Source organism: Melopsittacus undulatus, chromosome 9 (assembly GCF_012275295.1).
Source record: "Melopsittacus undulatus isolate bMelUnd1 chromosome 9, bMelUnd1.mat.Z, whole genome shotgun sequence".
Classification (NCBI taxonomy): Eukaryota; Metazoa; Chordata; class Aves; order Psittaciformes; family Psittaculidae; genus Melopsittacus; species Melopsittacus undulatus.
The window spans coordinates 28,206,923-28,232,929 of record NC_047535.1 but is presented as its reverse complement, the minus strand read 5'-3'; the positions used below and the strand labels follow the sequence as shown (position 1 = coordinate 28,232,929).

Sequence of the window (26,007 nt, the reverse complement as noted above, 5' to 3'; positions counted from 1 at the left end):
ATCAGACAAAAAGCCATTTATTGCAAAGCATTAACTCCTTATATGCTATTGCTTACACACCTACAGCAATTTGGCAAATCATGATTGGATACTTGCCTTGAAGACTCTTATAATAATGTATAATTGGTTAAGCACAGGTGTGAGAACTTGACCTTGAAAGCTTGCCAACAGTCCACAGTTCTCATAACTCAGTGAATTGCAGCTTCTTCTTATCTTGCTTGCTTAAGCTTCCTCGGGCCTCCCACGGCCTTGTTGTATCCCTCGGAGTTATTCAGAGCTCATGTACCAAATATCCATTTTCCTGTGAGAACACTGTCTCCACAGTGGCCCATTTGTTGAAATATTCAGTGCTCAAAGCAAGAACCCAAGAGCAAAATGGGAGATTTCTGGCAATCCCGTCAGCTATATGAAAGTACATTTTTCAGAGAAACTTATAAAAGGAGTAGAAAACAAAAAAATGTGAATGAAGATTAAAATTAGAAGGTAATGAGGGCTTTGACTTGATAGTGTAGTTGTCACTTGCAGTTCTGTCATTATGACAGACTCAATGACTGTTTAAATTAGTTCTTTGTGCCTGTTTGCAGACTAGGTTGGTTGCAACATAGTTTTATAGTTTAAATATTTAGGAATTAATTTTGCTGTTCTGCTACCTAATGGGTTGAGTTGGGCCCATTGGATCATGAGTCCTGTTTACCAGCATTATTTGTTCATAAACCATGCAAGTAAAGCACATAATCCATTAAAATAGATTACCATCATATTTGAACTCCTATCATACTTGCAGTGCTATCTGCCATTTGTGATGTAAAAAAATTCAGCTTTGCATGATAGTGGTGTGGTTGATTGTGAGGAGAAGAATTCTGTCACGATGCTTATGTTTGGTTATTGCTCCTTTCTGTAGGAATATGATAAAGAAGTAAAAGGCTTTGTTTTTGTACTTGAAGGAAACAGTCAAGACTACAAAATGCAGCTACCAAAGGAAACTAGACAAAGATGTAAGCATCGAAGAATTTAATGTCTGTGATGTTGTTCTGATTATTAAATCAGTCTTGTAATATTAAACTTGCTCTATTCTCCCTTACTTTGGGCATAATTCAATATTAGCAAAGTGTTTTTTATTAACTTTTTAGATAGTTGGATGCAAAGAAGTAAGAGGTATAGAAATTGAAGTAATGGCTGTAGCGAAGATCCTTGTTGATACATGCTGTCCTAGTGCTGCTGGGTTCACTTCTGTACCTGATCCTGCTACAAACTGATGTCTGGCAAATGTCTCACTGCCTTCAGCACTTCAGTCAGTGGTTCTGTTGGCATTATAGAATATGAAATAGGTTCCTCTCCCCTATCTCATTTTACTTTTTTGAAAACAGGTTTACTGTTACCTTAATTATAATAAATACTAGTTCAGTGCATCTTTCTGAGAAATACAACTTTTCTTATTGCCAATGTTACCATAAACTATTACATCCTAAAATGAGGATTGAGAATTAGTGTTGTCGATTATCACTGCTAAGAATAGTCTTAAATTTAGCTAATGCTACAATAATATAGTCAAATTTCCATCTGTCACCCTTCAGTCTCTTTGTCTCTTGGGGTGTATGTACCTCAAGAATATCAAGTGTACAATCACCCATTTGTACTGTAATCTTTGAGTACTCTTCTATGTCAGGGTCAATAGATAACGGTCCATGGTGAAACACACAAAGATAGAAAAGTATTTTTTGTCTGCTTTGACTGTTCCCCGGAAAGTCCTGCTTTGGTTCCTACCCAGAAAGTTCTGCTTTAGAGCTACCTGGAAAAGTCTCGATCCTTGGAGACCTTTCCAGGTATTGCTAGCCCGTTCTTCCAATGTAGACTGGCCCCTTGTGTTGGAATAAGTGTACATTTTTGTCAGTATAAAAGCCAGAGCCTCGTGCGATGCAGGGGAGGCAGTACCTCATGCCACCCAGGTCAATGTTGCCTCTGTGGGGACACCCACTAAGGTTGAGCCTGCACCTCGCACTGCGATGATGAGTTTGGTTTCATGATTGTCTTCCCAGGGTCCTTGGGTTTGGTAAGATAACCAAACATCAGAAGTATCCTTTACTGTATCCTTTACTATTTCTGTATTTTTCCTATATTAATAAACTAGTTGTGAGCTCTCTGTTTGTCTCTTGTTTTCTCTCACCTGGAATCCTCGGACTCTGGAATGTCTTCCAAAGTAAAAGATGTTACATATACAAATATAATTTGTAATTTTAGTGTTACTTGACCCACCAGAGAAGAAGGTCCTCTGTTTAAGGAGCAGATGTTGCTATGGAGTTCGAAGTCCATCCCCTCCCTGATGGAATAACTAAGGAGACAATGTATGGTTGAATTCAGACAGCTTTGTACTATTAGTTTTTCCTTGATGGAAGCTACCTGAATCCCGAAAGACTTCTTGTGTTTGTTCCCTCAGTTAAGCTCCTTTGCTTTTGTTCTAAAGTCAGGAGCCTCCACTGAGCATTGTTGTCATGATCTGAACTGCATTTGTACCCAGTGTTCTGAAGTTGTTTAATAACATGTATGTTGTCACAAACATGGGCACAAGTTTGATACGACTATAATATAATTTGGTGAGAAAGTGTTACTTCATTTTAAATTCATATGGCAGATTTGGTGCTCTTGGAACACAAGAACCGTAAGTAAAAAAAAAGAATAAATAAAAAAAATGTTGCCTTTTATTTTCATGAGAATTCTACCAAAGCCACAGATGGGACTTGTAAAAACAACAGTTGTCTTGCAGCTTGAATTGGTTTTCCTCAGGTTTTTGTCGTGTTCATATGTTGTGTGAACCTTGGGAAGGAGCATTGCAGGAGCATAGCTGTATGGTACAAAATTGAAATGCTTGATGGTGAAATGGGCATCTGCACACATACAGCACACTGATTGATTCCCCCACCCCCCAATTTTACTGGGACTGATCCAGTGATTTCTGACATTTCATTTTTTTTTGTGCCACTGGGACGAGACTTTTCCAGTGAGTTACTGTGAAACTTTTCCAGTGAGTTACTGTAAGATGCATAAAATTTCCTTCAATACTTAGTGCCTGTTTGTAGCCATTAATTGTGGTAGCAGACTTTGCATTAAGGCACAGGGACTTATCAAGTCAATAAGGAATTAACCTAATGAGATTGTTATTTCTTGAATGTTTTAAATACTGACATTCCTTTGAAGACAGAAACTGAAAATCATGAATGGGAGCTTGGGTTATTGTCAGTCTTGGACATCATTTCCGCCCCTAGTGGCACCAGTTGTTAATAACCAGCACAACTCAGTTCTGTAACCAGCAGAACAACTAAGATTTGTATTAACAAAAGAAACATTAGGCCATTGGAAACCCTGTGGTCTTCATTATAATGTGAATAATCTATTTCATCAAGTCAGGATGGTGTGCTATTTGATGTTGCTGGATAGTTCTGTTATCTTCTGTGCCTTTGTGCAAGTAGAGTTATCATGGAATATTTTGTTATTTTAACAAATATGCTAGTGTGAATTGACTAATTTATTAGAATTTCTCATTGGATTTGTAACAATCAATGCAGGTGTCTTGATGGTTTGTGAGTGAGTGGGTATTTATAACCTACGTCTTGTTGGTAAAATTGTACATTCCTCTGTGGCATGATTAATGTGGCATAATTAATGTGGCATGAATTTAGATTCTGAACATCGATAGAATCTTTGAAGGAGGAATTATTTAACACATATCTTCACCAGAGAATATTTCAATTTATGCACATTTCCTCTTACCCATTCTTTCAATACTGCTGAGGAGAGTCTGGCTCAGTCTTCCTCCCATCAGGGATTTATACACATTAGTGAAATCCCCTTGAACCTTCTCAAGGCTAAACTGAACCTCCCTGTTCAGCTCCCTCAACCTCTCCTAAGTCAGATGTTCTAGTCTCTTAATGTGCATTATCCTGCACTGGGCTTGCACCAGTATGCCTGTGTCTCCTCTGTCATGGAGCTGAGTACTGGACCCAGTGCTCCTGCTGTAATCTTACCAGGGCTGAGTAATGAGGAAGGGTTGCTGCTCTGGGCTTGCTGACACTGCTTTTCCTTGTGTAGCACAGGATGCTCTTGATCTTCTATGCTGGAGATGTGCTTTGCTGGCTCATGGTCAGCTTGTTCTCCAGTGACCAGGACCCTGAGGTCATTTTGTACAAAGCTGCTTTCCAGACAATCCACCTTCAGACCCTTTTGGCACATGGGATTATTCCTCCCCATGTACAGGGTTTAGTCTGTAATTTAAAGTTATGACTTTGTTTTTTATATCTAATTTAGTTTAGGGAGTTGGTTTTTATTTTTTTTTAATTCATCCTAATTAAGGCAGGTGCTTGCTTTTTGTTCACATGTAAATTTTGCAAGGCAGAAGAATTTTCAGAAATCTTGGGAATAATCACAGTTGGTAGGCATTGTTTTGAAAAACTGTCATTTTCCTAAGTCTCTTTGGAATGACATCTCAGAATTAACATACTCTGAAACCACAGTTGTAGCTCCTTTTTACTCTGTGAGGAGTGATGTTTTTTATCATACATGGATGCTTAGTGGGTTTATAACACAGAGATGCTTTTGATTTATTGAATAAATAGGAATACTGTGGAGTTTCAAATTCTGGAACATACCTGATAAGGTTTAAGAAGTTTTCTGTCAAAGTTTAACTAGTTATGTATACAAGAATCTGCAGGGGGAAGGGTCTTAAAATGTTTGTGTTCCTAAAGTAGTTGTTGATAAGAAAATTTATTGCAAGGCTTGTGAGCAGTGCTGCAGAATAGAGATAGTTGTACTGTATTTCCTTTTTTCCATCAGTTGCTTCTGTAAATACAAGTTTATTACTTTCCAGTTTTTGATAACCAGCACATACTGGATTTTACATGCATAGCTAATTTATTCATAGTCACCGTAATAGCTTGAATTTGTGAACTACATGCTATCATAATTAGTCATCATTTTAGCTTTGATGACAGAGATATGATAAATTATTCATATTAATCTGAAGACCTATAATGTTTTCAGATACAGAACAATAAAATTAATCTTGCAAAACTTAGACCAACCTTTTAAAATTAGAAGGAGGACAGAGATGCTAATTCTGTCTTACTTCTGACTGTTTGAAGATTTTAGATAGCAACTGAAGGTAAACATTATTTAACAGATGTAGCTGGTGGGATTATTTGAAATTCTGATTTTTAGTAGCATGAGGCTCCTTGAATTATTTGTGAAGCAGGAGTGAAATACAGAAACATTCTTAAATGTATTAGGTTATGTTAAATGCCTTAACTTGCAAAGGAGATTAACATAGATGTTAAAGTAAGCATTTGATAATAACTCTTGTAGTCAGCACTTTCATTAGAGTGCTACCACAGGATGGGTGGCAATTAAGGAAGCAGATATCCAAAAAGAAAATAAAAATCTGTAATCATGACAAATCAGCTGACCATTGCTATTTCTTTGGTTTCCTATCTTAAACTAGAGATGGTGATGATATTATCTAATGTTTCTGAAGCACATACTACTTCAGGAGACAATAGCACTACAGTTGCTAAGTCCATTAATATACTAGCATACTAATAGTTAAGCATTAGCAGAATATTTTATCTGGATTTTGACCGGGATGCAAAGAGATTTCCATTGATAACAAATTGTGTGGGAGTTGCCCTTTGCTTAACAACATCAATGAAACACCTGCTTTCATGTTTGGTAAACTAGTTTTAGTCATTTAAAAAGAGACAAATACTTCCATTTTAAGAGCAAGTGAGCCTGATAAATGAAGCATCCCTTTAGCAGTCCAGTGTCGTTTTTTCTAAGTTTGTTTTAAGCATTGAATTGAACATTAGCAAATGGTGAACAGAAGCAAAGTGAATAGGTAATCTGAGAAGATGAGTTTGTACTCTTGGGTAGTTGTCACCATTTACTTGCAATCTCGGTATATTTACCATTGTGAGGAGAATAATCAAAGTTAAAGGTATAAAAATTGAAAATGGAATTGGAAGGTAATTTTGCTTTCAAATGGTTTGCAAATGTAGATGTTAAGTGTGAAATTAATGCAGTTAATGATCGTAGTTGGGAGAGTTATACACCTGCTGATCACAGGAATATTATGAGGTTGATTTTCCTGTTGACTACCTGATTTTTCTCAACATGGTCTCGTTATTTTTCTATCACATGTCTGACCCTTAGATATAAATACTCAAGCACAGACACAATAAAAATACTTTAACTCCTACATAGTTTTTTTAGTACATCTTTGAAAATCAAGATGTGTGCTGCAGATGTTTCTTTCCTTTGTACATTTAGCATAGGTTGTCCTTTTTGATAACAGGAAAAAAGTTGAGTTTCACCACAAGTATTCTTGTATCATTTTACAAGTGGGAGTTCAAATGGTCTAATTCCTGTCATCTGTATTATTTCAAAAGAGAGCTTCATCAGCCTCTTGGTTTCTTTTCCAAGAAGCAATGTAGCTGAAATCTGAAAATTAAACCAACTCTTCTTCCAGGAAGAAAATTATTTTACAGAATCTAAGACCATCTTTATCCAATTTTGCCAGTTCTTCAAATGTTCCACCTACTTTTATATGTACTATATAAGTATCTTTGTTGTTTTAAATGTATTTACTAACATAAATCTTAACCTCTTTAGGTTTGATTGTAGGTATATATCTCAGGTTTGCTGCTTCTTCACAGCACACATACCATCACAAGAACAATCTTATTTTAGACTTACATGACAGGGTCAGATATAAATGTGTGTATTTTTATCTAAATGAAAATGTTCATTATTGCACTTTGGAATGTAACTGAGCTGTTTTTGTAACTTTGCTAATGGCCTTTTTATTGCTGAGGTACCTAATATTTTTAAGGAGACAGAAAGATAAAACTATAAATATAAAAATAAAATTTAAACATATTAAACTAATATTATAAAGTGAATTTAAGTTTTTATTACCAGTTGTTTGGAGATATGCACAACTTCAATCTAGGCTCCTACCTCTCTGTTGTAGCATCATCTAAAGCAACAGTCTCCATTGAGAATTACAATTTGAATTTCAGCAGGAATAGTATTTGTGCTTCAGCGCTCAGGTTATTTCAGCTGTGTGATTCCTAAGGACAGTTGCTCAGCTCTACACATAACGAGGAGATTTAGGGATTTCAGGCAACCACTACTCAGTTCTTTAGAGTTCTTTAGTGTCTTGATCTCTTATCAAGGGTTAGACAGAGTGGAGATTTCTGAAAACTACATCCATAGGTTTTCCATCAAAGGGCATATGAGAAGCAAAGTGGTGAATGGAACTTAGTCTTGAAAAGTAGGATCAAGTCCACCATGTAAGACACTTTGAGGTCTTCTGATGAAATAACTTTCCAAGGGCTTGATGTTAATATTCATGCATCCATAAATATGTGCAGATGATTCTGAAATCTGGTATGTCAAATGATAGCAGTGATGAGTATGTAATGTTCTTCCCCTGACACACCAGTGAAATTTTTGCCTTTGAAGTGCATGTGACTAGACTAACTGCTAGTCTTGCAAAGTGAAATAGTGAGTAGACTCCTCCACCGTGTTTTTATTTGCCCACCCATCTTAGGAAGATTAATAGGTTAAACATCAGATGGTCTCCAGGGGAGAGAAAAGAATCAAGAAGTTCTGGAAGGCTGATGGACTTTGTTTGTATGCATAATGATTTTAATGATTGTGGGGAAACAAGAAGGTGCTCCTGTATCTTTATTATGTGTACTAGTAGAACTTCTTGATCTTCCCATACTTTCAATGTATTTTGTACTGCCCTTGGTTGAACTCTCAGACTGCCAAAATAGCTCAAGTATGTAACTTGCTCTGGAGTTAATGCTCTCCTAAGCTGACCTAAGGAAACCTAAAAAGATTTTAGGGTGTTTGTCTGCAGATTTTGGGTGGCTACATTTCATTACCTAAGCTACAAATAGTCCTTACTAATGAAAAACTGTTTTCAATAATAAAAAATTCTGCAGGGCTTTCTCACAATTTCAGAGTAAACGCCAGCATTTAAATATAATGATTACGTCTAACAACACTAACTAGTGTCAGAAAGTTTATTGTAATAATTTGTCATCTTCTCAAAGGGGCTGCTAATTAGAGAGGAATGCATGTGTTAGAAATAGTCTTGTTCAAAAATAATAGGTAAATTAATCATTACTTCCCCATACAGATTGCAGCCTCTGAAGTAATGTCTGGTCTCTGGTATAATAAGGTAGAACTGCTGGGGAATATCAAGGTTGTGCTGGTGTTGTGGTTTAACGCCAGTAGGCAGCTAAGCCATGCACAGCAGTGCTCTCACTACCTGTTCCACTTCTTGTACCCCCCCAGCCTCCTTGCTGGCAGGGCAGTATAAGAAGCAGAGAAGGCCTTGATGCTGTGTAAGCTCTGCTCAGCAATAATGAAAACACATTTATGCTACCAACAGTTTTCAACACAAATCTAAAGCACAGCTCTGTATAAATTACTTTGAAGAAATTTCCCTCTATGCCGGCTAAAATCAGTACAGCTGCTCACAAGACTTGAATGAAACAGGACATAAAAATGAGCCTCTTTATTGACTTAAAGAAACCCTAATCTTTGTGAGCATGTCTGTGGTCTGAATCTGTTAGAAATGTCCTTGCTGTCGTTGTCAGATGACCTGAACAGCAAGCAATAATCTTCAATGATATAATTCACATTTGAAGATGTGTGCTCGAAAACTAAATTAGACAATGTTTTTTTGTCTCTGTCTTTAAGCTGACAAGAGTCTATATAAAATGACAGAGACATTTTTAGGAAAAGAAAACAAATAATGTTTTTCTAGTTAGTGTATGACAGTGTGTCTGAAGATAGCACAAACTTAAGGGGCAGAAACAAGTGCGATTATTAAAGGCTACTGGGTTCTCAGTTCATACAAATTGAATTCTTTTGTAATCTAAAGGGCTGTGGAAAGCTAGTAAAGGGTGTAGACTGTTGAAATAAAATTAGCATGTAAAGTGATTTTCTATGTGCAGGAATATAGCCACCAATTTTGAATTGGAGAAGGAAATCTTATTACTCATCTTGTAAAAGCAGTAACTCAAATTCTGTATTTGCAATCACTGACACAAAGGTTCTGCATATAAACACATGTGCTTATGATAGAAAGATATCTTAGCCAAAGATACTGCATTGAATTGAATTCAGTTGAATTGACAAACATCTGTTCTGTTCTCTCCTGCTTTTTCTTTTATAGGATAACTGATTTAGGAAATATTAAAGAAGATTGTATGTATCAACAGTGCACAAGGAGTTGTGTGTAACCCCTTTGCATGCAAAAATTCCACTGCTTACAATGAAGTGCAGAATAGTAAGTACCTTGGGAATATTTCTTGGACTGTGGTTGAGCACAGGTTTTTCACCAGAAACATTTTATGTGAGTTTATAGACCCATTGAAATTACTGTTTGGTTTATAATTCAGTTCTTGCTCATTCAAGACAGATGTGTATGTCCTTTCTACTGGGTAGTATCACAACCACTTAATACTACTACTTTTCTACTCTTCTTCTGACATTAGGAGTTCATTCCCATTTTGCAAGATTAATGTTGCTTGTGAAGTATTTATTCCTTACTTCCGCTATTTAGCCTCTGTAATTTCTCTGTGTCCCTTATAATTCTTTATTATAGTGCTCTTTTTTGTCTGTACCTTACCATGTAGTGAGCTTTTATTACGCGCACTGGAGCTGCAGATAGAGTGTAGCTTATGGCTACTTTCCTGTGCTTCAGATTCTTCCAGGTTTTGGTGCATATAAAGCAATGTGTATGACAAACTAATAAAACCAAGCTCACAGCCATCATCCTCTCCCTGTTCTACTCTTCCACACCCAGGCACAACCTAAGATAATAGCTGTCAGAATACAAAAGCTGATGGTTACCACATAACCTTGTAAAGACTCAAGTCTCAAATACTGCTTTAGAAAATCATGTGGAGATGAGAATAGTTAGAGTTCAAATATTTTACAGTATAATTATGTACCAAGAAAACTACATACCATGTAGTATACTAAGCAGATCTGGAGAGAATATTTTACGAAAAAACTCCAAAGTTATGACTTCTTTTAGAGTAGTTTTGGTGGAGGCAGCTGTGATAATTTGGTTGATGTTCTTTTTTTGGTAGGAATTTTTTATGAATGAATATACATCAGATCATGCCCCTGAAGTTCAAGATCCACTACAATTAAATAATTTTTTCTTCTGTATAATTTCATTTAGTTGGCCTTGGCGTCAGACTAGCACAGATGTTTCAGGATTAAAGTATGCATTAACATACACCGCATTAAAGTCAATCAGAATATGAACTTCAGGTTTGTATTTTAATTTAGATAATAACATTAATCAGAGATCCATATAAATGCTCTGATCAGTTCTAATGGCAAAATATTTTAATAACCTTAATGCTTGAACAACCTTGAAGAGTAGGTCTGTATTTCTTAGTATATCTGAATACATATATGTCTCTTTTACATGGTTATCTGCCGTTTTATTATTGCTTTTACTTAAAAGATGTATGCTGCTTTCATGACTGGATAGATAGTTTAACATTCTGCATACACAAGAAGTAGTTTTAAGATGTTATGATACACTGAGATCTTGTCATAATATACATTTTCCTGATATTTTTTAGTGTGGAAGGGGTGCAAGCCTTGGAGAGGTCTTTTTTTTCATGAATCTCAGAAACAAATCATCAAAGAATCTCCAGATCTAGCCTCCTGGGCACTTAAGCTATAGTAACTTTAACTTATGAAGTAATACCGAATAAGAACTTCTTTTCCCCAGAAGACCTTAAGTTAATATACTTTCTTACAAGTTAGCTGCAAAACATATTGTAGATATGCTAGTTTGGCTGGCAGTTGCTAGGTTATGCATACTGATTTGTATAAATAATAGCTGCATGTACAAATATAGCAATATATTTTCTATTATCAAAATGTGCACTGTTAATTGCAACTTGTGAGAATCCTAATACTTAAGAGAGATGTTGTTTATAGAGAACTCTCCACTAAAACTCTTCTGCAATGATTAGTGTTTGGGTTTTATTAAAGAGTATTGCTTCTCTTTTCTAGTGGTGCAATATGTGTATTGACTTGGTAGGATTCACCAGTGAAATATTCAGAGGAGCTGCCTTCCAGTCTTTGGATGGAATTAGTATTTCAGCCACCTGTAAACTGAGAAAGATCTTCACTTTAAAATCCAAGCCTCAAGATACAGCTGAGGAAGATGGTGTGTTATAATTACTATGTAGTCTTAATCATAACTGTTTGTATTAAAAAATCAAAAGCTTCTTAGTCATCAGATTGGCAGTTTGAAAGATTGCATGATTTTGTGAAAACTGGAGTGGTAGCACAGCATATTGAATCTGCTAGTGTTGGGCTTTAGGCAGCTAATTAAATGTATGTGTACTCCTCTGTTTTAAACATTGACTTCCTTAAGAAGTATTTTGTTGAAGAAATTCTGGCAAGATCTATCAACTAGAATGCTTGTTTTAATAAGGGTATATTATGATGATAGAAATCTGGTTTTGGCCAAGAAAAGAGTATCTGAAAGGAAAAAGAAAAACTTAGCATCATTTGCTGGTTTTTTCTTAGCTTTTGGACATTATCAGTTGATGAAAGATTGCTTCTTTAAATAATTCAAGACAAAACTGTAACAAAACAGTATTACAAGAAACAGAACTATGCAACTATCATAAATGCCTCTCTGAGATTTTTAGTCATTTTATCCTAACATGTCCTTGTTCATTGGGACCGTAATATTGGTGGTGACCTGAAAAATGAGATCTTTTATTTGTAATAGAGCAGGATATTGGTCAAAGTTTGACCAGTCTCTAGACTAGCAGCATAATCTTTTATTACTGTTTTCCAAGGGAGAGTTTCATTCCTCGCTGATAGTTGCGGTAATAGAGGAGGAATTGAAAAAGCACAGCTGACACTTTCTTATTTTAGAGGAGCCCCAGGTATGGCTCAGCTTCAGTTTCACTCAAATTTTCATTTTGTGGCTTTGAAAGCGCACACCTGAAAAAAGGCTTCTGGCTTCTGAAGGAGAGATAGTTAGCAGTATTGCAAGTATAACAAAAAGTATCTTCCATTTGGAGCACCTGAATAAGGGAGAGTATGATCATTGTGATTTCTCCTCTTTGATGAGGTTGGAAAAGAAAAATTACTTCAAAAAATGGCTGCAAAGAGAATCTGGTGAATTCTCAGCAGAAAGTGCAGTTAGAGACCTCACTGGCTTTCATTTAATTTAATTCTGTTGGTGCACAGTTTTCTCTCTTCCATTCTAAACAGTTTTTGAAATGTGCATAAATGTTCTAAATGAGTTCCAAAATTCCATAATGTACTTAGTGAGTAGGCAGCTTTAATGAACTGTGTGCATGGTAAAATACTGCAGTTTTAATTACTGGATTATCAATTCTATGCTTATTGCACAGCTAGTGAGCAGTAGTATTTTCTCTATGCTTATTTTCTTATTGAGGAAAGTCATAGAATCATTGGAAAAGACTTTTCAGATCGAGTCCCACTGTTAACTCAGCACTGCCAAGTCCACCACGCAATGCACTGTAGGCAATGGTTCAATGTCTGTCCGGAGACCAGTAACGAGTGGTGTCCCTCAGGGGGCGGTGTTGGAGCTGGTCTTGTTCAACATCTTTGTCGGTGACACGGACAATGGAATTGAGTGTGCCCTCAGCAAGTTTGCTGATGACACCAAGCTGTGTGGTTCCATTGATATGCTGGAGGGAAGGAATGCCATCCAGAGGGACCTTGACACACTTGTGAGTTGGGCTGATGCCAACATCATGAAGTTTAACCAAGACAAGTGCAAGGTCCTGCACCTGGGTCGGAACAATCCCAGGCACAATGCAGGTTGGGCAGAAAAGAGATTCAGTGCAGCCCTGCGGAGAAGGACTTGGGGGTGTCAGTCAAAGAGAAAATGAACATGAGCCAGCTTCAGTGTGCGCTTACAGCCCAGAAAGCCAATCATATCCTGGGCTGCATCAAAAGAAGCGTGACCAGCAGGTCAAAGGAGGTGATCCTGCCCCTCTACTCTGCTCTTCTGAGACCTCACTTGGAGTATTGTGTGCAGTTCTGGTGTCCTCATCATAAAAAGGACATGGAACTGTTAGAACAAGTCCAGAGGAGGCCACGAGGATGATCAAGGGGCTGGAACACCTCCCATGTGAAGACAGGCTGAGAAAGTTGGGGCTGTTCAGCCTGGAGAAGAGAAGGCTGCATGGAGACCTCATAGCAGCCTTCCAGTATCTGAAGGGGGCCTACAGGGATGCTGGGGAGGGGCTCTTCATTAGGGACTGTAGTGATAGGACAAGGGGTAATGGGTTGAAACTTAAGCAGCAGAGGTTTAGACTGGATATAAGGAAGAAACTGTGAGGGCAGTGAGGCACTGGAATGGGTTGCCCAGAGAGGCTGTGAATGCTCCATCCCTGTCAGTGTTCAAGGCCAGGTTGGATGAAGCCTTGGGTGATATGGTTTAGTGTGAGGTGTCCCTGCCCATGGGAGGGGGGTTGGAACTAGATGATCTTGAGGTCCTTTCCAATTCTAACTATTCTATGATTCTGATTATAAATTAATGTGAGGTTATCCTTTTTATCAGTTCTGGAAAGGAGAATTCACTGACAATCTTGGGAGTATTAAAAAAGAGGAAACCAGATATTAGATGAAGTTCTGAATCCATGTGATAAAATGAATGTGTAATCCTTTGTGTTCTTCCCTTCTTTTGGAACATTCACCTATGTTTCATGTTTACTTTGTGTTTTTGTCCAGAGTGGTTGGAGTTTTCTGTGCTTGAAACTAATTATCAAAATGCATCTGTGTGTTAAACTGTAACAAAATAGTGAAAAAGGTAGAATGTTTTAACAGGAATAGAGTATGTTTGCAATATTAGAGATCAGCCCTGGTTAATAGAGTAGATTCAGTGATTTCATAAAGCAAGCAACATGTAGATAGTTCTCCTATGAGATGTGAGTGATACCTTGACAGTCTCACTTCAGTTTTCCTGTTTTGTTATTTATTTATTGTTATGTATTAATCAGAGTTGATTTTTTTTCCTGTCAGAAATTACTATTTCATTAGTTCCAAAGAAATAATGCAAATAATTTTGTTATAAATAGCCCCATTTTAGAGAAGGCTTTTATGTTGAAACGCTCCTATAAAATGTGCATTTGCTATTCCTGCATATTGCTAGAGGTTGTGCTATAAAAGAACATAACTTTTATAGATGTTTAGTATTCATAATTATTTTCTCTGTTGATTTGAAGAAATGAATATTCATTCTCTGTAAGTAGTGCAATTCTTGTAGAACTGTTAATTTTCTCAGGTAGCTCAGTTAATCGAGGACAACACAATATACGCACAGGTAAAACCCAGGATGTATCACATACTGCATTTGGGTCAAAGATCTTTGGGCCACCTCTATCTTCCAACAGAAGAGTCAGTACAAGGGTATCTAGAGAGGTAAGGAGGCTTAAATTACAACAGAACTGCTGGCACTTTCATAAAGGAAAAGATGACAAGCAGAGGAGTCACACTAAAGGGTTTTTTGAGAACTGGGGGATTATGTCCAGAATATTGTGTTTGGTTGTGGACCTCCAGAATAAGAGATACTGTAACATCCAGTGGCAGGTGAGTGAAATGCTTGTGTGGCTACAGCACATGGCATGGGTTTTTTCAGCCCGCAGAAGAGAAGGCTGCAGGACAATCTAGTTCCTATTTTAACTAACGCAGGATTGAAGAGAAGACAGGCCAGAATCTTCTCGGGTGCAGTGGAGACAAGAGTCCCTGATTTGCAGGGAAGCTCTAACTGGTTGTAACGATAAAGTGATTCAGTACTGGAACAGCATCACAGGGAGATTGTGGAATATCAGTACTTTCAAAGATAAAAAAACTTAACTGGAAAAGGCTGATCTATTTTCAGCATTATGCCTGCAGATTTCTCTTCCTACTGAAATCACTGATTTTGTATCATTCTTACTTTTCTGAATTTTTTATTGTCTAGCCTGAAGAAGTTTTTGTGTGTGTAAATAATTTTCCTTATGAGAGTTGTGATGAAGAGAAAAAACTCTTCAGTTTCCTGAAAGATCATACTTTTTTAAAAAAAAAGAAATATTTGGAAACATTTTATTTTTCAAATAAGCTTAATTTAAAATGTGTATTTACCTTAGAGTATTTTGAAAGCTGTTACATTTTTGACTTTCAGTAAGAAGATCATGTCTTTCAAGGTAACAAAGACCCACAGCAGTAAAAGTAATAAATCTTGCCAACTTCAAGGCAAGGGAAATGGAGCTGAATCCATACAAGACACTGAGAGACTGGAGCTGTTGTTCTCACCGTGCAATGATTCTTTAGATCAGGAAGTCAGAAGAAATACTCATCAAATAATTAAAGATGTATGTCAGAGCATAAAGTGGGCAATATTGTAGAGTTCACAAGCTGCCAGAGATTTTGCATGATTTTGACTTCAGAGTGTAAGACTTAATTCTCTGGTTTTCGTATCCTTTATCTTACCTTGTTAATTACTGAAGACATTTATATTAAATCATGGCTTATTCTCCTGTATGAACTTGAATAAATGCTCGTTCTCTCTGTGAGCGTTTGAGCAAGGGATCACAACCTGCTGGCAGAAGCAACAGGTTATACACATCTTCCTTTTTGCTTAATGCTGTAATTGAGCTGCTCCAGTGACTCTTGATTATTTTGCAGGCTTCTGCAAGCCTTTTTTTCTAACTGCTGTGGTTTGCCTTTCTTCTAAGCCTAATGTTAAATTTTTACTTTCTTGTGACTGTCATATTCCTGCTGCCCTACAAGATTCCTGTGCCATTTGGAAGATGTTTGTATCCCAGGACAAAGCTGCGTACGCTGTTTCTTCATGCCTGAAGTAAGAAAAGCACAGAATACACATGTTCACAGGTATTTCATAAAATTCTGGGTTGTATTTCAGATCCTGCAATTCAGACTCAGGATACCTCTGAGAGTGGAAGAGTATACTTTCAGCTTGACTCATCACAAGGAACATCAGCAGACAAGAACAGTCTGTCCTGGGTTCTTATCTCAACCCGTGGGAGCTACATTCTTTGGATCCTCCTTCCCAACTCTCCGGGAGTTGGGGGAGAGGGAGAGAGTGAGTGCACAAGCTCTGTACGGCTTGGTTTAAACCACAACACAGTCATAGATTAACTTTGAAAGGTGCAGCCAAAACCATGTAGAAGATAACCAGTGGTATGGTGCTCATATTATGTTATTTTGTATTAAAGTTGTGTGTGGTGTGGAGGACCAACTATCTGTTATAAATTTCAGAGGACCCAGAAGCAGTTAATAGAAAATACAAATGTCTGTGTTGTGGGGGATTATGGAAATCAAACACCATGCAAGAGAATTGCTTTTAAGCATTGATAAAGATTTGCAGGATTAATCAGAGTGCCAGAGCAGTGAATGAATAAAAAAAGAAAAATTTCATGCTCTCTTGATTAAAGGAAAAGAACTAAAACTAATTTATTCTTTAAATCCCTAATAAATTTAACGCTAAAGACTCAAACATCACATGTATGAGAAATTTTACTTGTCTCAGATAAGAGTTTAGGATATTAATTATGGTACCCATGTATTATCGGGGGGATTTGGTTTTGTTTCTAAAGTTCAGTGGTGAAATTATTATTTTTTTTTTTCCCACAGAAGGCCACATCAGTTTATGGTGTGTTTCCATTTCACACCTATCTGCCAAAAGGTGTGGATATTTTTGTCATGCAGTGGCAACTTGCTTTGTATATGCCTGGAAAGTACATAATGTGGCAAAAATAATCCTTAATTTTATGAAAAAGTAGCGTTACTTCCTATTGAAAGGCATAGCCTTCATTAACCAAAGAAATTTTCCTTCATATTGTGGGTCATTTCCATTTTGTTTAATCTTTGGGATGTTTAGAAGGCATTGTATACTGGGACAATGTCAGTAATCCGTACTTGCTGTTAAGGGTTTTTTGCTATTTTACTGCTTGTGTTTATGAGAATGAAAACTGTTGTAACCCCATAAAGCCCGGGATTGATGTTCTAGTCAGGAAGCTGCCAACAACTGATCTTGCCTCATAGCCAACAAGCCACAAGCCTTGTTCAGTGGTGATGACTTAGCCAAAAGCATAGTCCTGCCACTTAGAATCATAGAATCAACGTGGTTGGAAAAGACCTTTAAGATCATCAAGTCCAACCTTTGACAAAGTGCTAATGTGCATATGCCTGTGACAAGTCAGTGGCACAAAACCACATTCCCCAAGCAAAATCAAGCCTGTGTGGTCTCTGGCTCCCCACCTATACTGTGGTCAAAACAAGTTCTGTCAACAAGAACTGTGTGTAAATATTGATACAAATTTCATGAGGATAGTGGAGCTTTCATAAGTGATTACCTTAGAGGTTAGTCACCGCTAACCTCTGATTAAGGTTCTGATTACCTTAGAGGTTTTTCACTGCTCTTCATAATAGTATCTTTTAGATTTATTATAGACCTGAGTTCCTCTTCTGTAGCAGGTGTGCAGTACCTTGCCAACGCAAATTGTTTTAAAGCAAGGGATAAAATAAAATGAGTGAGCATTGTTTATAGTTTGTCAATCTTATTTAGACAGTGCTGAAACCCTCATTAAAATGTTACACTATAATTAGAAGCTTTAGCATAAGTCTGTGCAGAACAACTAGTTAGATGTTTAGGTGATTGTTTTATCTTGTTTGCTGCAGCCTCATGAAGTTTAACCATGCCAAGTGCAAGGCCCTACACCTGGGTCGGAGCAATCCTAGGCACAGCTACAGGCTGTGCAAAAAGGAAATTCATGGTAGTCCTGCAGAGAAGGACTTGGGGGTGTTGGTCAATGAGAAAATGAACATGAGCCAGCAGTGTGCACTCACAGCCCAGAAAGCCAACCGTATCCTGGGCTGCATCAAAAGGAGCGTGACCAGCAGGTCGAAGGAGGTGATCCTGCCCCTCTACTCTGCTCTTCTGAGACCTCACTTGGAGTATTGTGTGCAGTTCTGGTGTCCTCATCATAAAAAGGACATGATACTGTGAGAACAAGTCCAGAGGAGGGCCATGAGGATGATCAGGGGTCTGAAGCACCTCCCATGTGAAGACAGGCTGAGAAAGTTGGGGCTGTTCAGCCTGGAGAAGAGAAGGCTGTGTGGAGACCTCATAGCAGCCTTCCAGTATCTGAAGGGGGCCTACAGGGATGCTGGGGAGGGACTATTCATTAGGGACTGTAGTGATAGGACAAGGGGTAATGGTTTGAAACTTAAGCAGCAGAGGTTTAGATTGGATATAAGGAAGAAATTCTTTCCTGTTAGGGTGGTGAGGCACTGGAATGGGTTGCCCGGGGAGGTGGTGAATGCTCCATCCCTGGCAGTGTTCAAGACCAGGTTGGATGAAGCCTTGGGTGATATGGTTTAGTGTGAGGTGTCCCTGCCCATGGGAGGGGGGTTGGAACTAGATGATCTTGAGATCCTTTCCAATTCTAACTATTCTATGATTCTATGATTATGTAGTAGTTTGAATATTTTGCTAAGATACTCCAAATTGTTCATTACAATTGATATGGAAACACTGAGTTAAAAAGAAAATCCAGTATAGTTTGTGATGGAGAGAAAATAGGATTTGGTTTGGTCCAGAACTCCTCACATCTTTCATTTGAAGGCTATTAACAGAATGCTACACTAACTACAGGTTGCAGATATTGTTGAACTTCATAGCATAAAATGCCATCTTAAAGCCTTACAGACTTTTCTGTCTTCCCCTGTATAATACTTGCATTTAACTTTCCACTAACACAAGCATGTTTCTTGGAAACATCTCTGGAAACAAGTGCTCTTTACAGATGTTAGACTAAACAACCTGAATACTCAGCCTAAATATGCAGACGCTAAATCTTCTAAAGTACTTTATATTTCTGTAGTCCATTATATCTGAGTAGAGACATTACTTTTACAATGGGGAGTGATGTATGCGAAGTTTTTGGATATCTGAGGCAGAACCAGTAGAAGGAGGTAGGAATTTAAGTCTTAACTGCTTCCTGTTCTCTAAACACTTGACAAAAACTGATACTTAAGATTTTTTTCTTTTATATTTTGATAGTTTGTTCAAAATTGACTTAAAATCTCAAACCCCAAGTGGTTTGACACCATGTTTTTTGCTTCAGAGTTCATTACAAAATTTTATCTCTAATGACCTCTGCAAATTAAACACCAACAACTGCATTAGAAGGCATTCTAAAATGAGAATAGAAAGGTGAATCAGTTGGGGAAGCTGATTGTTATTAGGTCAGTAGGCCATAATAAATATGAAGTTATTTCTCCCTACTCATTCACTGTCCTTTGTGCATAAAAATTAGCAGGTTCTCATGAAGTGCTTGTTTATAATCATAAAGGGTTCAGTGGTCTGAGCTATTAGTGCATATTTGAAAACTGCAAATATAGCATGATACGTGTCAAGCCTAATTTCATGATGGGGGAGAAGGCCTTCTGAATACTAAAGGAGTATATGTTATACATCTTGGTCTTGTTCAAGCGACTGCCATTGAAACCTGGTAAAATGTGTCTAGATTAAACTGGAAGGGTGGGTGCCAGACTGTTCAGAAGATCACAGAGTGCTGAGAGAGGAAAAGCGCTGTAGCAAAGTAAATTGTGAAGGTATTTTTAGTTTTGAAGAATGTGGCAAGGTGAAAATTTTAATACAGTTGTCTTGGGGAAAAAAATAAAAAGAGTTTAAAACACTGTAGATTTAGCATCCAAAACATAATTCCAATTACCTGACATAGAATCTTGAGTGATCAAAGACAGGACAATTCTGCTCAACTATCCTCCTTTGAGAAACTCGTAGCTGTTGATCAGAAGAGAAGATCATTTGGCTTATACAAATGAAAGTTGTTTCTTAAAAGTTTTGACAGTGTTAAAAGCACTCATGTCTTTGAGGCTCTTGAAAAAACTAGACCAACACATTCCTAAAATAAGTTACATAACTTACATAAATTTGTCTTTCATAGCTTTATTACTTAAAAGCAAGGTGAGATTTCTATATACTTGCAAAATAGGCTTTTTTATGTACAGTAGACAATGATCTATTAGATTGTTTTAAAGCAGCATGATTATCTAAACTAAAGAGTTTACTTGAAAAGGCTTGGGGCTTATGCCTTTAGATGGTCTTTGTCTACACACTGAAGTCTCTTCTGGAACATGTAGGTGTAAGCCACCCATGTGTCAGGTCCCTGCTTTTCACTGATCCTAGTACAAACTGCTGTTTAGAATATTGGAGTTTGGCAGCTTTACTAGCTATCTTTAGTAAACTGGGAAAATCACAGCAACCCAGTGAGAAAAAAACTGTTTCTCCTTGCATCTCCCTCATCTTTCTTTTTGCTTCATTTATGGTGGCTGTGACATTTTTTTCCCCCTCAAAGCAGCTCAATCTGCCTGAAGTGATAATTCTCTCTAACAAAACTAAAAAGACTAGAATTCCATAACAAACTTACTGTCTTCTGTGACAGTAAGGATTTTATTAGTGCAGTGCTATTTCATTATTATGGTTTTAGTATTTTTTTATTGAGGTGCTTTTTTTTTAATGTTGGTGGTAACTTTGTTTTATGGAGCCAGAAAGTTTCAAGATCTAGTGAATAATCCACACCACACTACCTTTAATGAAGATAAGGGAGTATTGAATACTTGAGCAATTCTCCTTCTCTCAGACGAGATTTGAAATTGGTTTTAATCAATCAAATTGACATTTTTTTCTATACAATCATTCCAAACAGTAAAATGTAAGTCAACAAGAAGAGTATAAAAATGGCCTTTTCATGTTTATCTGGGGCAGTCAATTTTTAAATCCATTTCTGGAGTTTATTGTTGGTTTAAAATTGGCAGATGATTACTGCCTGTATTCATGGGAACTTGGTGATAGAGATCTTCACTCATTTTTCATGTTATACTATTTTTCATCAGATCTATAGTTTGATATTAAGATTTAAACCATAGGTTCTGGACATAAAAAAAAGTGTTGAATTTCAGTAAGAAAGAAGCATCAGGTTGCAATATCAACTTTCCACCAACTATGTGTGATTTCTTTTTAAATGTCAACCACAAAAAAGTCTAAAGAAGATCAATAACCAAATTTAATAAAATTATGTTTTACTAGAATGAAATTCAGTTGAACGGTTTCAAATCTTAACAGTTAAATAGTTTCAGATTTGGAAATCGCAGGTTTGCACATCATGTTTCAGAGCTTGTGGATTTTTTGAACTGTGATTTGGAAATGTTCTGATTTAACCTTGCTTCACCTGGAAAGCAGCCCGATCTTTTTCATTGCATCCTCTTCACTCTTCCAGCTGTATAAACCTGATAAGCAGAATGTTTCTGTATTAGAAAAACATCTTTTGCTGTACAGCTCCCAGGGAAAATGAGTGATCAGGTAGCTTGCAACTTACATATTTGGCATTAAAATAAGCATTTTACATTTCAGGTGAATGGGTGTTTCCAAAAAGTCTCACTGAGTGTGTTAGTTGGATAGCAGCAAGCAGTTTGTAGATGGTGAAGATTCAGCCTGCTGTAATGTAACCTTGCCAAAGAATGCCTCAGTTGAACATCACAGCAATGAAACAGGTGATCACCAAATGAATAATAAAGAGACTTTCTCATTTTCATCAAGACCTTGATCAGCTCCTCATGGGAATTCTCCAGATATGTCACCGGAATATGGCATTTTCCATTTGGATTTGAAGCAAGATAGTAACAGAGTACATGGGAAAAGCCAGACTGAAGATAATGATCAAGGAACTGAGGGCAATGAAGAGGTAGGCTACTTTGTACATATAATTATTGATAAAGTAGTCTTCATTGTAAAACTCCTAAGATGAGAATCTGTCTTCAGGCTATATAGAGGATAAATCATCTTTTCCCCAGAAATCTACAAGTAGATTTGTCTTTGTCAGGTTGCTGTGCCAGCTGGAATCAGCAGTGAAAATCATAAAATGGTTTGGGTTGGAAGGGACCGTAAAGCTCATCTACCTCCAGCCCCTTGCCACAAGCAGGGTCACCTTCCACTGGATCGGGTTGCTCAAAGCCCCCTCCAACCTGACCTTGAACGCTATAAGGGATGGGGCAGCCAAAGCAGGGCAACTTGTTACCTCTGTAACACATAGACAAAAGAAGCCTAACCTGTGAGACCCTTTGCCAACAGAGATGTGGATACTGTGCATGTTTACAACAAAAAAGATTTTAGGAAAACCTGCATCACAGATTTGAGCAAGATGTAAGTCTTCTAGGGTTGAGCAAGAGTGCAGTAAATAAGGCTTTGTTGTGCCTTTTAAAACTGCAAGCTGTGACTGTTTTGCCCACCAATATGGTCAAAAGTGAGATAAGAAATTTCAGCTTTTTAATATCAGTTGATGATTGGTATTTCTACTCTATGTCCTGTCTGAGCTGTGTCAGCATCATCAACTTCAGTTCTTTTGCAATGTGGAAATCTTTCAGCAATAAAATTAATGAAAGAAAAGAAATACTTCTTTAGCAAATGTATCACATGTTTATATACATTGATATATATATATCAATATCATATGATTCTGTATACAAATTAACCAAATTGTCAGTGAACTGAATAGTTGTGTCATTATGGTAACTGCTAAAAGAGTTTCTACCTTTATGAACATTCTATTTAATTTTGAATTATAAAATCTGTTCCTTAGCATTCTGCTCTGTTGCGTATAGCTGAGAAATAAAATGCAGCCTAGTTTCATAATATCAAGATGGACTGAACTGCTCTATGTTCTGCATCTCTGAGAACCCAAAACACTAATGTTAATTATAAAAAATACAAATTTTCTCTTCTTCTGTAGTTGTGGGAGGTTTACCATTATCTAGGGCAGTGTATTATTTATTAATTTAAACCCATAAGACTTTATCTCAAACAAAGTTCTAGAATTTCAGAATTAAATCAGTTTAGTTAAGCTGGTAGCTCATGAGCAGTACTATATGGGATACCATTCTAAAAGTGTAGAATTGTTTGGATTTCAAAGAACTTTTTTATTAAATCTGTAGAAAAGTCAGTATTATCTACAAAAATATTTACTTAACTGCAAAGTATAAGTGACAAGTTGAATTTCAGGATGAATTTCAAATAAGTAAGCATTGACTCTCTTTGTTGCATATACTGTGAGCTGTAATGTACACAGAATATCTGTGCTAGAACTATATGGTTTGTGTAACTTTAGCCTTTTGGGGAGGGAATGTTTCAGGCTGCAAACTGAAAACAGCATTTATAAATTACCCTTACTGGTTACTAATTAGTAACTGAAATAGTTCAGTGCTGTTACTCAGTTATCAGAGTCAAATAATCAGTTTAAAATTAAAAATTGCTTCTTCTCCTGAACTGTTCATCATCAAGTGACTCATCTTGTAATTCTAGGCATGCCTATGCTTTCATCTCAAATTTCTGTCAGGGACTTTGTATAGGTAAACTTGTCATGGCAGCATTTATGGATTCTGCCCAACCCAGAGCAAACCCAAGAACTCTTGCTAATAAAGGCTGTGACTGTGGCAGGTGTGACCACATGTCACATAGTGTTATCAAAAATGTGTTTTATGTGTAACTGGCAAGTTCACCAGTGAAGCCCTCAACGAAGAAACTGAGAATTTTTCTGTCCTTATACAATTCAAAGAATAAAGAAGTAAAATAATGTGCCAAAGACAAAGGCTGATCGATAACTTCACTGATAGCTCAGGATTAAATCTCAGTGTAGACAAGGGCTGTATCCCATCTGCTCCTAGTAGGTGGCCCTCTAGAGTCATTAGAATGATCTTAAAATTACAACCCAGCAAAAGCAATCAGTTTTATGCATCCAGAACCGCCCATCTGCATCTTTCAAGGAATACATCACAGCAATGGAAGTTCTCATTTCTCAGGAAAATGAGTCTCATCTTCAGTTTACATATGCTGTGCTACAGTTAATCAAGCAAACTTTATTGATGTTTCTGGCACCATTTCATGATTTAGTATTTAACAAATTATTCTAGAGCCTAAATAAATATGAATGGTGGAAGAGACATGGAAAAGTTGGAAGGATTTAAGCTTTAGATAAATCAGAGTTGTCCATTTATCTCTAATGTGTGTGGGGGAAAAAAATAGTGTTTTCTTTGGTAATATTCAATCTTCAGTTAATATAAGTTTCCAGCACAGATTTTAAGATAACTTATGGCAAATAAAAATCCATGGAAAAGAGGGAAATATAGATTTGTGTTTCAATGCAATTACTAAGTGAGGGACTAAAAATTCCAATACATTTATCATTAATAAAATTGAGGGCTTATTTTCTTGAACGTGCATTTTATGCAGGGGACTCCAGTCTTGGATTCACTGAAATCAATATCTTGGATATAAATGCTTGGATCACTTTCATGAGGAGTAGGACTGCACCTTGGCTGTGGGAGGCATAATGAAGATGGTATTTCAGCATCTTACTGAATCTTGTAATATATACTGCCTTACATCCAGTGCAGTGGCATATGGCAGATGACCAGCATGATGAAATGAAGATGAAGCCTCTGATCCTTTCTTCTTTGAGAATAAGAATCCTGAGGCAAATGCTGGATGTGTTTCCCCATTATTTTTCTTTCCATGTGTTTGGTCTTGATGTTTATTGTTGAGATGTGGTATGAGTGAACATCATACTCTTGATTCATGGCATATTTTCCAGAGGCATTGTTTCAAGCATGAATATAAGTTTAATAAATTAATCTCCAAAACTCTTAAATGATATTGAAATGGTGCTGAATATGATATTCCAGTATTATCACTGGTGAGTAGTGTGATCTCAGCATGAGTTATTCCTTCTACATTTCAGTTGAAAATATGATATGAAAATATAGAGTATTAATAATTCAGTGGAAAGATGTAATTGTTGTGGAGTTTCTGCTTTAGGTTTACAGTTTTATTGAAATGATGATCGTAGTGTAACACTCAGGTTTGGGAGGTTACCAGCATTCTAAACTTGGGTTGACATTTTAAAAAGTGTAATCTTGTCTCCCTCTCCTTCTCTTTCTACTTTTCATTACTTGATGTGCGATGTTTGTGCTGTACTCAATGTAGTTGCCAAGAAGAGCAGCTGGTTTTTAGAATCCTTGCAGATTGGAATTAAGCAGCAGAGATCGAAGAGCCATTTTCAGACGTTAAGGTTATGTAAAACTGTATTGTGTGATGATGAGAGGGAATCATTCTTGCTTTGTTTCCTAAATTTAGGATGACAACAGTGAATTTATCCAGAGAACAGAAAACCTTGAGATCAGCCACAGTAGGCCAGGAACACCTGATTCAGCAGTTTTTAAAGAGAGCCCATTGAAGAGGATGTCATGGAGAAACGAATATTGGAAGAATAAGGGACACAGCAAACATGACCTCAAAGAGACTATCTTATCAAAACCACAGAGTTCCACTGTGAGCAACACAGATTCTGTTAGCTCTCAGAAAAGCTTAAAGCCTACTCTTTCTCTGTCTCCAACTGGAAGTAAATCTGCATTCTTTAAAGAATTTCCAAATGGATCTGAGAAAAATGAAAGTTATGAAAGAGTTTCTGGTCAATTAAAAAGATCTGTCAGTAAAAAATCTCTGAAGAGGATCTCAAGAGAAAATTCATGTCTGACAACACAGAGCTTTGTAAGTGATTTTTACTTTGAAATTAAGTTACTAGATTGTAGAGAAAGCTATTTTGGATATACTTATTTGCACCAAGAAATAATCTGTGTTTCATCCAGGTACGTTCTGGTTTCATCATAGAATAGTTAGGGTTGGAAAGGACCTTAAGATCATCTAGTTCCAACCCCCCTGCCATGGGCACGGACAGTATTTACTGAGCTCAGTCTATTGAAAGCTGATTTTGTAGTTTTTTGAGGCACACAGCATATCAACCTGTCATGGGTTCAGCCGTAGCAGTCATTTTTCTCCTTCTT

General features: G+C 37.0%; 1 protein-coding gene across 1 annotated transcript in view; it reads left to right on the top strand.

The window, feature by feature from the left end:
- CFAP20DC (CFAP20 domain containing) overlaps positions 1–26,007 on the top strand; it is a 261,784-nt gene that overhangs the window by 211,500 nt on the left and 24,277 nt on the right. The window contains 10 exon segments of the mRNA XM_034066195.1: positions 9,239–9,258; positions 9,261–9,352; positions 11,107–11,263; positions 14,372–14,508; positions 15,273–15,450; positions 15,992–16,085; positions 16,217–16,269; positions 21,527–21,562; positions 21,565–21,857; positions 25,301–25,714. Of these exon segments, the coding sequence (XP_033922086.1) occupies positions 9,239–9,258; positions 9,261–9,352; positions 11,107–11,263; positions 14,372–14,508; positions 15,273–15,450; positions 15,992–16,085; positions 16,217–16,269; positions 21,527–21,562; positions 21,565–21,857; positions 25,301–25,714 (1,474 nt within the window).